This window comes from Bombina bombina, chromosome 12 (assembly GCF_027579735.1).
Source record: "Bombina bombina isolate aBomBom1 chromosome 12, aBomBom1.pri, whole genome shotgun sequence".
In the NCBI taxonomy this organism is placed as follows: Eukaryota; Metazoa; Chordata; class Amphibia; order Anura; family Bombinatoridae; genus Bombina; species Bombina bombina.
This window is the reverse complement of record NC_069510.1, coordinates 23,332,954-23,346,529: the sequence shown is the minus strand read 5'-3', so window position 1 is coordinate 23,346,529 and position 13,576 is coordinate 23,332,954. Positions and strand designations below refer to the sequence as shown.

Below are 13,576 nucleotides of genomic sequence, written 5' to 3'. Positions count from 1 at the left end.
TCCCCCAACGCCATTTGCGTATCCTATCTTTTCAATGGGATCTTTCTAACGCCGGTATTTAGAGTCGTTTCTGAAGTGAGCGTTAGAGCTCTAACGACAAAACTCCAGCCGCCTGAAAATAGCAGTAGTTAAGAGCTTTCTGGCTAACGCCGGTTCATAAAGCTCTTAACTACTGTACCCTAAAGTACACTAACACCCATAAACTACCTATGTACCCCTAAACCGAGCTCCCCCCACATCGCCGCCACTCGATTAAAATTTTTAACCCCTAATCTGCCGACCGCCACCTACGTTATACTTATGTACCCCTAATCTGCTGCCCCTAACCCCGCCGACCCCTGTATTACATTTATTAACCCCTAACCTGCCCCCCACAACGTCGCCGCCAGCTACTTAAAATAATTAACCCCTAATCTTCCGACCGCAAAGCGCCGCCACCTACGTTATCCCTATGTACCCCTAATCTGCTACCCCTAACACCGCCGACCCCTATATTATATTTATTAACCCCTAATCTGCCCCCCTCAACGTCGCCGACACCTGCCTACACTTATTAACCCCTAATCTGTTATTAACCCCTAACCCACCTCACTAACCCTATCATAAATAGTATTAACCCCTAATCTGCCCTCCCTAACATCGCCGACACCTACCTTCAATTATTAACCCCTAATCTGACGACCGGAGCTCACCGCTATTCTAATAAATTGATTAACCCCTAAAGCTAAGTCTAACCCTAACACTAACACCCCCCATACTTAAATATAATTTACATCTAACGAAATTAATTAACTCTTATTAAATAAATTATTCCTATTTAAAGCTAAATACTTACCTGTAAAATAAATCCTAATATAGCTACAATATAAATTATAATTATATTATATACTATTTTAGGATTAATATTTATTTTACAGGCAACTTGGTATTTATTTTAAATAGGTACAATAGCTATTAAATAGTTAAGAACTATTTAATAGCTACCTAGTTAAAATAATAACAAATTTACCTGTAAAATAAATCCTAACCTAAGATATAATTAAACCTAACACTACCCTATCAATAAAATAATTAAATAAACTACCTACAATTAACCTAACACTACACTATCAATAAATTAATTAAACACAATTGCTAAAAAAAAAATACAATTAAATAAACTAGCTAAAGTACAAAAAATAAAAAAGAACTAAGTTACAAAAAATAAAAAAATATTTACAAACATAAGAAAAATATTACAACAATTTTAAACTAATTACACCTACTCTAAGCCCCCTAATAAAATAACAAAGCCCCCCAAAATAAAAAATTCCCTACCCTATTCTAAATTAAAAAAGTTACAAGCTCTTTTACCTTACCAGCCCTGAACAGGGCCCTTTGCGGGGCATGCCCCAAGAATTTCAGCTCTTTTGCCTGTAAAAGAATAAATACAATACCCCCCCCAACATTACAACCCACCACCCACATACCCCTAATCTAACCCAAAACCCCCTTAAATAAACCTAACACTAAGCCCCTGAAGATCTTCCTACCTTGTCTTCACCATACCAGGTTCACCGATCCGTCCTGGCTCCAACATCTTCATCCAACCCAAGCGGGGGTTGGCGATCCATCATCCGGTGCTGAAGAGGTCCAGAAGAGGCTCCAAAGTCTTCCTCCTATCCGGCAAGAAGAGGACATCCGGACCGGCAAACATCTTCTCCAAGCGGCATCTTCGATCTTCTTCCATCCGGTGCGGAGCGGGTCCATCTTGAAGCAGGCGACGCGGATCCATCCTCTTCTTCTGTTGTCTCCCGACGAATGACGGTTCCTTTAAGGGACGTCATCCAAGATGGCGTCCCTCGAATTCCGATTGGCTGATAGGATTCTATCAGCCAATCGGAATTAAGGTAGGAATTTTCTGATTGGATGATGGAATCAGCCAATCAGAATCAAGTTCAATCCGATTGGCTGATCCAATCAGCCAATCAGATTGAGCTCGCATTCTATTGGCTGATCGGAACAGCCAATAGAATGCGAGCTCAATCTGATTGGCTGATTGGATCAGCCAATCGGATTGAACTTGATTCTGATTGGCTGATTCCATCAGCCAATCAGAAAATTCCTACCTTAATTCCGATTGGCTGATAGAATCCTATCAGCCAATCGGAATTCGAGGGACGCCATCTTGGATGACGTCCCTTAAAGGAACCGTCATTCGTCGGGAGACAACGGAAGAAGAGGATGGATCCGCGTCGCCTGCTTCAAGATGGACCCGCTCCGCACCGGATGGAAGAAGATCGAAGATGCCGCTTGGAGAAGATGTTTGCCGGTCCGGATGTCCTCTTCTTGCCGGATAGGAGGAAGACTTTGGAGCCTCTTCTGGACCTCTTCAGCACCGGATGATGGATCGCCAACCCCCGCTTGGGTTGGATGAAGATGTTGGAGCCAGGACGGATCGGTGAACCTGGTATGGTGAAGACAAGGTAGGAAGATCTTCAGGGGCTTAGTGTTAGGTTTATTTAAGGGGGGTTTGGGTTAGATTAGGGGTATGTGGGTGGTGGGTTGTAATGTTGGGGGGGGGGTATTGTATTTATTCTTTTACAGGCAAAAGAGCTGAAATTCTTGGGGCATGCCCCGCAAAGGGCCCTGTTCAGGGCTGGTAAGGTAAAAGAGCTTGTAACTTTTTAAATTTAGAATAGGGTAGGGAATTTTTTATTTTGGGGGGCTTTGTTATTTTATTAGGGGGCTTAGAGTAGGTGTAATTAGTTTAAAATTGTTGTAATATTTTTCTTATGTTTGTAAATATTTTTTTATTTTTTGTAACTTAGTTCTTTTTTATTTTTTGTACTTTAGCTAGTTTATTTAATTGTATTTATTTGTAGCAATTGTGTTTAATTAATTAATTTATTGATAGTGTAGTGTTAGGTTAATTGTAGGTAATTGTAGGTAGTTTATTTAATTATTTTATTGATAGGGTAGTGTTAGGTTTAATTATATCTTAGGTTAGGATTTATTTTACAGGTAAATTTGTTATTATTTTAACTAGGTAGCTATTAAATAGTTCTTAACTATTTAATAGCTATTGTACCTAGTTAAAATAATTACAAAGTTGCCTGTAAAATAAATATTAATCCTAAAATAGCTACAATGTAATTATAATTTATATTGTAGCTATATTAGGATTTATTTTACAGGTAAGTATTTAGCTTTAAATATGAATCATTTATTTAATAAGAGTTAATTAATTTCGTTAGATGTAAATTATATTTAAGTTATGGGGTTGTTAGTGTTAGGGTTAGACTTAGCGTTAGGGGTTAATACATTTATTAGAATAGCGGTGAGCTCCGCTCGGAAGATTAGGGGTTAATAATTGAAGGTAGGTGTCGGCGATGTTAGGGAGGGCAGATTAGGGGTTAATACTATTTATGATAGGGTTAGTGAGGCGGATTAGGGGTTAATAACTTTATTATAGTAGCGCTCAGGTCCGCTCGGCAGATTAGGGGTTAATAAGTGTAGGCAGGTGTCGGCGACGTTGAGGGGGGCAGATTAGGGGTTAATAAATATAATATAGGGGTCGGCGATGTTAGGGCAGCAGATTAGGGGTACATAGGGATAACGTAGGTTGCGGCGGTTTACGGAGCGGCAGATTAGGGGTTAAAAAAAATATGCAGGGGTCAGCGATAGCGGGGGCGGCAGATTAGGGGTTAATAAGTGTAAGGTTAGGGGTGTTTAGACTCGGGGTACATGTTAGAGTGTTAGGTGCAGACGTAGGAAGTGTTTCCCCATAGGAAACAATGGGGCTGCGTTAGGAGCTGAACGCTGCTTTTTTGCAGGTGTTAGGTTTTTTTTTCAGCTCAAACAGCCCCATTGTTTCCTATGGGAGAATCATGCACGAGCACGTTTTTGAGGCTGGCCGCGTCCGTAAGCAACTCTGGTATCGAGAGTTGCATTTGCGGTAAAAATGCTCTACGCTCCTTTTTTGGAGCCTAACGCAGCATTTGTTTGAACTCTCGATACCAGAGTTATTTTTATGGTGCGGCCAGAAAAAAACCAGCGGAGCGTTAACAGCCCTTTTACCGCCAAACTCCAAATCTAGGCCGTAGAATTTAGTAAAAGTATGCAAAGAGGACCAAGTTGCTGTTTTGCAAATCTGATCAACCGAAGCTTCATTCTTAAACGCCCAGGAAGTAGAAACTGACCTAGTAGAATGAGCTGTAATCCTTTGAGGCGGAGTGTTACTCGACTCAACATAGGCAAGATGAATTAAAGATTTCAACCAAGATGCCAAAGAAATGGCAGAAGCTTTCTGGTCTTTTCTAGAACCGGAAAAGATGACAAATAGACTAGAAGTCTTTCGGAAAGACTTAGTAGCTTCAACATAATATTACAAAGTTCTAACAGCATCCAAAGAATGCAATGATTTCTCCTTAGAATTCATAGGATTAGGACATAATGAAGGAACCACAATTTCTCTACTAATGTTGTTAGAATTCACAACCTTAGGTAAAAAATTCAAAAGAAGTTCGCAGCACCGCCTTATCCTGATGCAAAATCAGAAAAGGAGACTCACAAAAAAGAGTAGATAATTGAGAGACTCTTCTGGCAGAAGAGATGGCCAAAAGAAACAAAACTTTCCAAGAAAGTAATATAACGACCAAAGAATGCATGGGTTCAAAAGGAGGAGCTTGAAGAGCCCCCAGAACCAAATTCAAACTCCAAGGAGGAGAAATTGACTTAATGACAAGTTTAATACGAACCAAAGGTTGTACAAAACAATGAATATCAGGAAGATTAGCAATCCTTCTGTGAAAAAGAACAGAAAGAGCAGAGATTTGTCTTTCAAGAAACTTGCGGACAAACCTTATCTAAACCATCCTGAAGAAATATAAGTCTTCCAGACTCTATAATATATCTCTCTAGATACAGATTTACGAGCCTGTCACATAGTATCAATCACAGAGTCAGAGAAACCTCTTTGACCAAGAATCAAGCGTTCAAACTCCACACCTTAAAATTAAGGTTTTGAGATCCTATGGAAAAAAGAACCTTGAGACAGAAAGACTGGTCTTAACGAAAGAGTCCACAGCTGGCAAGAGGCCATCCGGACAAGATCCGCATACCAAAACCTGTGAGGCCATGCTGGAGCTACCAGCAGGACAAACGAGCATTCCTTTAGAATATTGGAGAATACCCTTGGAAGAAGAACTAGAGGCGGAAAGATATAGGCAGGATGACACTTGTAAGGAAGAGATAATGCATCCACTGCCTCCGCCCGAGGATCCCGGGATCCGGACAGATACCAGGGAAGTTTCTTGTTTAGATGAGAAGCCATCAGATCTATTTCTGGGAGTTCCCACATTTGAACAATCTGAGGAAATACCTCTGGGTGAAGACCATTCGCCCAGGTACAACGTTTGGCGACTGAGATAATCCGCTTTCCAATTTGTCCATACCTGGGATATGAACCGCAGAGATTAGACAGGAGCTGGATTCCGCCCAAACCAAAATTCGAGATACTTCTTTCATAGCCAGAGGACTGTGAGTCCCTCCTTGATGATTGATGTATGCCACAGTTGTGACATTGTCTATCTGAAAACAAATGAACAACTCTCTCTTCAGAAGAGGCCAAGACTGAAGAGCTCTGAAAATTGCACGGAGTTCCAAAATATTGATCGGAAATCTCTCCATCGGAGGCAAAGTTTGTAAAACTGAATTGTGGGTGTGGTGAGGGGTGTATTTATAGGCATTTTAAGGTTTGGGAAACTTTGCCCCTCCTGGTAGGAATGTATATCCCATACGTCACTAGCTCATGGACTCTTGCTAATTACATGAAAGAAATTAAACTTTCATGATACAGATAGGACATCATTTTAATCAACTTACCAATTTACTTTTATCACCAAATTTGTTTCTCTCTCTCTCTGTATCTTTGATGAAAGCTAAACCTAGGAAGGCTCATATATTAATTTCTAAGCCCTTGAAGACCGCCTCTAATCTCAGTGCATTTTGACAGTTTTTCACAGTTAGACAGTTCTAATTCATGTGTGTCATAGATAAACATTGTGCTAACTCCCATGGAATTATTTAGGAGTCATCACTGATTGGCTAAAATTCAAGTCTGTCCAAAAAAAAACTGAGATAAGGGGGCAGTCTGCAGAGGCTTAGATACAAGATAATTACAGAGGTAAAAAGAATATTAATATAACCATGTTAGTTATGCAAACTGGGGAATGGGTAAAAAAAGGGATTATCTATTTTTTTAAACAATACAAATTCTGGAGTAGACTGTCCCTTTAAACTTTTATGACTGATATATATAGTGTATACTTTGTAAAACCTTAACAATTTATTTATATTGACAAATTTGTCTTTTTTCTTAGAATACGATGTTAAAACTTAGGTCTTTACCATGAGAGCATACGGAGGTAGCCTAAAGAGCGTGCATGTGTCTTGAGCACTATTTGGCAGCAGTGCTTGTAACAATGTAATACATAGAGTGCTCAAGTCATGCACATTTGTGAGCCTACCTCAGTATGCTCTCAGCTAAAGAAGATTCAACAAAGAAGACCAAGATAAACAGGCAGATTTGATAAACAAATTTGAAAGTTTGTTTTCTTTGTTGCAATTTTTTTGTTGTTGCATTTTTAAAAGAAGGAATTTAAATTCTATTATGGTGTTTTTGTAAAATAGATGTAAAGGGCTTAAAATGACAGACTCTATACCCAGTACTCCTTTACTTCTTGCCTCTGAACTGGCCACAGTAAAAAAAACAAGTAAACATGTCCATATGGTTTTTCAATGAGAGTATCCCTGGACTGCTCTGGATTTGTAAAACCCTGCAGATTTTGCAAACAAATTGTCAGTTTAAATACTTTATAATGCTTATTTAGCATTTTTGATCAAAGTATTTTGAAACTGCAGATATAAAAATGGCTATAAAGTCCCATTAAAACCTCTAATATAAAAAAAGGAACCAATTCTCTACATCATTTGTAAAGTTGTACAACGTTTTATCCCTTCTTTCTGCCAATGTCTTTTGCTGTGGCTAAGAATCACGCAGAGGCTTGCTGCCAATTCAATAGAAAACAAGGAAGTCAAATGCAATTATAGTTATTGCCAAGAAAATAAATAATGAATGACTAACACTACAAGCAATAGTTACATGCAATATCAGAAAAAGGGTACAGCTGGGGTCCGTTTGCGAACACTTAGGGTACAACCGCTGTGGTTCTACCCTCGGTGGGTCATAGTAACACCTTAAAGGGACAATCTAGTCAAAATTAAAAACTTTCATGATTCAGATAAGCCACACAATTTTACACAACTTTTGATTTCCTTTTTATCATCAAATTTGCTTGCTTCTCTTGGTATTTCTGGTCATATGGTAATTTCTAAGTCCTTGAATGTCGCCTCTTATCTGAATGCATTTGACAGTTTTTCAAAGCCAGAGGGTGTTAATTCACGTGTGCCATATAGATAACATTGTGCTCACGCCCGTGGTGTTACATATGAGAGGGCACTGATTGGTAAAATGCAAGTCTATCAAAAGAACTTAAAGGGACAGTCTACTCCAGAATTTCTATTGTTTCAAAAAGATAGATAATCCCTTTATTATCCATTCCCCAGTTTTGCAGAACCAGCACAGTTATATTAATATACTTTTTACCTCTGTGATTACCTTGTATCTAAGCCTCTGCAGACTGCCCACTTATTTCAGTTCTTTTGACAGACTTGCAGTTTAGCCAATCAGTGCCCTCTCAAAAGTAACTCCACAGCATGAGCACAATGTTATCTATACGGCACACATGAACTAACGCCCTCTAGCTGTGTAAAAACTGTCAAATGCATTCAGATAAGAAGCAGCCTTCAAAGGCTAAGAAACTTGCATATGAGCCTACCTAGGTTTAGCTTTCAACTAAGAATACCAACAGAACAAAGCAAATTTGATGATAAAATGAATTGGAAAGTTGTTTACAAATACATGCCCTATATGAATCATGAGAAATGAATTTTGACTAGACAGTCTGCAGAGGCCTGAAAGTATATTAATATAACAGTGTTGGTTATGCACAACTGGGGGAATGGGTAATAAAGGGATTATCTATCTTTTAAAACAATAAAACTTCTGGAGTAGACCGTCCCTTTAAGGAACTAATATGTATACCATTTAGGGGTAAATAAAGTACAAATATGTTTCCAACTGTCAAAGTGCCCATATCTGTACCATGTAATCCCCAAATAAAGGTACAGTCACTTGTTTGACCAAAAGATTGAGGAGGATGAGTGGTTTAAGGCTGCCAAACCCTGCACGTGCCTATAATTTGTGCACCTGAGCGTTATTATTTCCCAAGATGGTAAACAGTTATTTTATACTCAGGCTACAGAGTTATCCACAGTGATCTCAATTATTCAATTAGCACAAAATTGGCAATCACCCAAAATGAATTCAACATTCAGCAAAACAGTTCATGTTCAATGGATATTGGTTAAATGCAAGAGGTGGACAAAACAATAAAAAAAATCTAAACGGACGCTGTGTCGTTGGTTCTAAACAGCACCCAAGCACTTAACATGTCAATGTTTATATTTATTGCATCAAGATGATAACATAAAGCAAATGTATTTAAGTAAAATTACAAAGACAAAATGTCATTATAAACTACATAGAACAAACAAGGGCTGTTTAAGAACCAGTTTAAAAAAAAGAAAACCATTACACTTCAGTGTCTCTACTGTATACATATTATTATTGTTTAAAGATAGACAAATACATTCTTATCTTTGTAAGCAAGAACACAATGTAGGCAAAATGTATTTTTGAAGGTTATTTAACAAACGTAACAGAACAGCATTTTGACATTTTTAATCTGCGGTATCGAGTACAAATTTGCCATCATGAGGTACAAAGTGCTTGTCACTAGGGCAGAACTTTTAAAAGGCCAAACTTGCACCATTTTTAAGGGTATATTATGGTACCATAACACTGAAGTCCAATGTAGTCAGCAAAAGGTACATATTTGCCTTTGAAGGGTACAAACTGCAAGGGTACCAATATGTACCCATGTTAAAGGGTACAGCGTGTGAACCTTTTGAGAGGAACTGCCCTAGTGACAAGCTATTTAGGGACACTAAACCCAATTTTTTTCCTTTCGTGATTCAGAAAGAGCAGCATGTTATACATAAATAATAAGCAGAACAACAATATTTTATCCGAAATCATAATAGTTAATACTTTAACAGATATATAAAGTAACAATTCTTCATATACTACTTCAAAAGTGTGCAGTGAAAACATTTAGAGACTTCTGGGTAATTAGTTTATAGACTCTAATACAAAAGATATAAACCGTACTTTGTACCCCCTCTGTAACACTGTCCAAAAGCATCAACACAAAATGTAACTAAAAGGAAATAACTGTACAACATGGCCTGCAAGCCTAGAACTACATAGCCCCAGTATAAAGTACTGGATATTAAAGGGACATGAAACCCAAAATTGTTCTTTCATTATTCAGATAGAGGATACAATTTTAAGTAAGTTTCCAATTAAGTTCGGTTATCAAATTTACTTTGTTCTAATGCTATTCTTTGTTAAAGACATACCTAGGTATATAGCAGGCAGATGCCTGAAGAACTACATTACAGGAAATAGTGCTGCCCTCTAGTGGTCTTGCTTATGTATTACTACTTTGTTGCAAAGCTGCTGCCGTATAGTGCTAGATTTATCAAGGGCTAGGAGAAACTAGCAAATTTAACCATTTGTTAGCGCAACGGTGCACCTTGGCGAATGCAATGAGAGAAATCTATAGTTAGACTTGCCCAATTTTAGGCGCACTTTGCATTAATAAATCAGAGGTTTCAGTCGTATGCGGGTTTATGGGAGCAATTTTAGGAGAATTGCTTTGATAAATCCTGCTCTAATAGAGCTGCAGACACGTGCACACTTCTGAGTTTACATCCCTGCTTTTTTAACAAAGGGTAATAAGAGAACAATGACAATTTGATAATAAAAGTCAATAGGAAAGCTGTTTTAAATGGTATCCAAATCATGAAAGAAAATATTTGGGTTTTATGTCCCTTTACCAACAACAACATGCAAAGGGTCCCCTAATTTACACAGTGCTGGGTACATGAGTGGGGTATACAATTATATAGTTCAAACCTCTAACTTTTTGCTTGTTTCTAAGCCACTACAGACAGCCTCTTATCACATGCTTTTTTTATTAGCTTTTCCACATCAAGACACTGCTAGTTCATGTGTGCCATATAGATAAAATTGTACTCACTCCCGTGGAGTTGCACAGGAACCCACAGTGATTGGCTAAAATGCAAGTTTGTAAATAGCACTGAGATAAGGGGGCAGTCAGCAGAAGCTTAGATACAAGGTAGTCACAGAGGTAAAAAGTGTATTATTATAACTGTGTGGGTTGTGCAAAACTGGCGAATCGGTAATAAAAGGGATTATCTGTCTTTTTAAAAAATAAAATTTCTGGAATAGAATTTATTAATCCAGCCTTTTAGATTTAAATGGTGACCTGCATATTTTACATAACACATTCAATTTTGGGTATAAAAATGTAAATTATATTTCAATTTATATAAGAAAAGAAAAAAAACTCACTGCACACAGTCCCCTCATAACATTGCACCTGCTACTTTAAGATTTTTTTTATTAAATCTCTCATTTATAGAGAGTAATACGGCCCCCTGTAAAAGCAGACAGCTAAAGGTTAGATATGTTACAGAACACAGCCTCTCAGGTTATGGGTCACAGCACAATTACACTGATAATTAACAGAGTGACATCACTAGAGGCAGATTTGTCCCAAGCCTGGGATCTGCCATACTTTCCATATGTTACAATTCTGTTCCACCTGTGACCTTTGAAGGGAAGTCTCAGAAGAGCAACTAAATGCAACAAGAGGAATTTGCCATAAGGGTAACGTGACAGCTTTAGGATAAAACACCTGCACTACAGCGTTATCTTTTACAGTGCCAGGCTGCAGGCAAGTGACAAACTATGATGCACATTTAGAATGTAATGTAATCTATAGTGCAGCTCTGTCCCAATCAAAAATGACAACAAAAAATTGGCAATTAAAATGTATATGTAAGTAAATTAGATAGATGGATAGAATAATGCTTGAATTGATCTGTTTTATATTACTCCTGCAGTGCAGCAGCATTAAAAAATAAAACCCACAGGGCTTTTCTGATAACCAGATCATTATTAATTACAATAATAAAAAGACTTATTCATTTACTTGTCTCCCCAAATGACTGGAACCTGATAACATGTGCAGTGGACAAGACAAACATATTCAGATTGACTATGAAACACTTAAAATAAAACTAGTGAGCTAACAAAGATTTGCATATGGTAGAGTGGTTACAGGATGTCTGCATACAGCTATAGCAATGATGGTGAAGGGAGAAATGACAGGTCTAATTAACTCTTTGTATATCTGAATGTGTCATTAAAGGGACACTGTACCCAATTTTTTTCTTTTGTGATTCAGATAGAGCATGACATTTTAAGCAACTTTCTAATTTACTCCGATTATCAAATTTTCTTCATTCTCTTGGTATCTTTATTTGAACTGCAAGAATGTAAGTTTAGATGCCGGACCATTTTTGGTGAACAACCTGGGTTGTCCTTGCTGATTGGTGGATAAATTCACCCACCAATAAAAAAAGTGCTGTCCAGAGTACTGAAACAAAACTTAGATGCCTTCTTTTTCAAATAAAGATAGCAAGAGAACAAAGAAAATTTGCTAATAGGAGTAAATTAGAAAGTTGCTTAAAATTGCATGCTCTATCTGAATCACAAAAGAAAAAATTTTGGATTCAGTGTCCCTTTAAGTCTTGGACAATTACATAACAGCCCATGAGGCCCAGTTCAGCTTTAAAGTGGTTTTATTATGGTATATGGTGCTGTCCCAGGGGGCTAAATCCCATAACCCCATCCCCTGCCCTCTAATCATATACACGTGGTTAAGGCTCCTTTACCTGTGACATCTGTGGTCTGAAATTGATGTCTTTAAGATCAATAGATCCAGGGGACAGGTTATGAAGCAGCTGGCACAGCAGGACTCCATCCCTCAAGGCTTGGGCCAAATCAAAGACCACAGCTGTAGGCCACACTACCCTATGGTCAGCAGGCAGGACTTTGCAGTCTATAAGCCACCGGCCACACTGTCTCCACTCTTCCATGGTGACACCAGCACACTATGGGTTCCACACACAAGCAAAAGCAAAGAGCCTGCTGCCAGGTCAGAACAAGCCAAGGCTACAGGGCACAGTGATCACCACTCTCCCCATTACTCTGGTGCAACCCCAGGTGCCAGCAGCCCTTGGTGCCCTGTGAGGGGTTGGTGAGCACTGCCCAGCAGCACTAATTACACTATGCAGGGTGATGAGCACAGCTCAGGGTGCCTTATTGCATATATAATGTGGGTGAGCACAGCTCAGGGTGCCTTATTGCATTATGCAGGTTGTTGAGCACAGCTCAGGGTGCAAGGTAGTAAACACAGCTCAGGGTGCCTTATTGCACTATGTTGGGTGGTGAGCACAGATCAGGGTGCCTTATTGCTCTGTGCAGGGTGGTGAGCACAGCTCAGGGTGCCTTATTGCGCTGTGCAGGGTGGTGAGCACAACTCAGGGTGCCTTATTGCACTGTGCAGGGTGGTGAGCACAACTCAGGGTGCCTTATTGCACTGTGCAGGGTGGTGAGCAGGTTTTCCTTTATGCCCAAAACAGATCCTTTATTTTCCCAGGCATAACCTTTTGCCCCATACAAACGAAGTATATCCCGGCCCGGCAGACTCTTTTGTGTCCCTGTAAGATCCTGTATGTCCCCTCTAGTACCAGACAGATCCTTTATATCCCAGGTAGACTCTGTATGTCCCAAACGATCCTTTAAATGCCAAGCAGAGCAGTCACTTCCCAGGCAAACCCTCTCCTCCGTGGGTGTTAGCTGTAGGATTCCAGCAGACAGGCTCCAGGCTTCAGGCAGCACAGTCCATCCTCCACATGCATTGTCCTGAGCAGCATCCAACAAAGAGCAGTACAGGGCAGGATAATCCCAGGGCAGCACAACACCAGCTTCCTCTCACTCCTTCCCCACAATCCCTAGATCTGCTCTTTCTTTCCCACACTCACTCTGCCGGACCTTCTGGCTGTGATATACTGTGATTCAACGCGCGTCCACGGCTGCTGCTGCAGAGAGCGCGCTAGGGCTGGGCTGGATCCCAGCAAGGGGCGTGTCTGCTACTGAGAGTGGGCGTGTCAGACAGTGAGCATTACACTAGGGCCACGCCCACATGCTGGGCACTTTCACTGATCACATTTGTTTGCCTGGGACATTGATTACATTGTCCCTATGTCTTGTTATGTTGCACTTTATATGAGGCTGAGACATAGCTGAGCACAGACCACAGTGTAGTGAAACTCATTTCAGGCACAGTCTGATCTCCTGTCTGTACACAAACTAGGCAGAATCTCTCCTTTTTTATTATTTTAGTTACAGACTCCTCTGTTAAATCTGTAGTAAAATAATCTTATGGCCAAGTGATTTAAAATGAGGTTTCATTGC

The 13,576-nt window shown here is 39.4% G+C and overlaps 1 protein-coding gene across 1 annotated transcript in view; it reads right to left on the bottom strand.

The window, feature by feature from the left end:
• The window catches only part of VAV2 (vav guanine nucleotide exchange factor 2), a 523,802-nt gene extending 510,621 nt beyond the window's left edge, over nt 1-13,181 (bottom strand). The window contains exon 1 of the mRNA XM_053695707.1: nt 11,992-13,181. Within this exon, the coding sequence (XP_053551682.1) occupies nt 11,992-12,195 (204 nt within the window). The 5' untranslated portion in view covers nt 12,196-13,181. The remainder of the gene's footprint in view (nt 1-11,991) is intronic.
• Between the last annotated feature and the right edge of the window lie 395 nt (nt 13,182-13,576).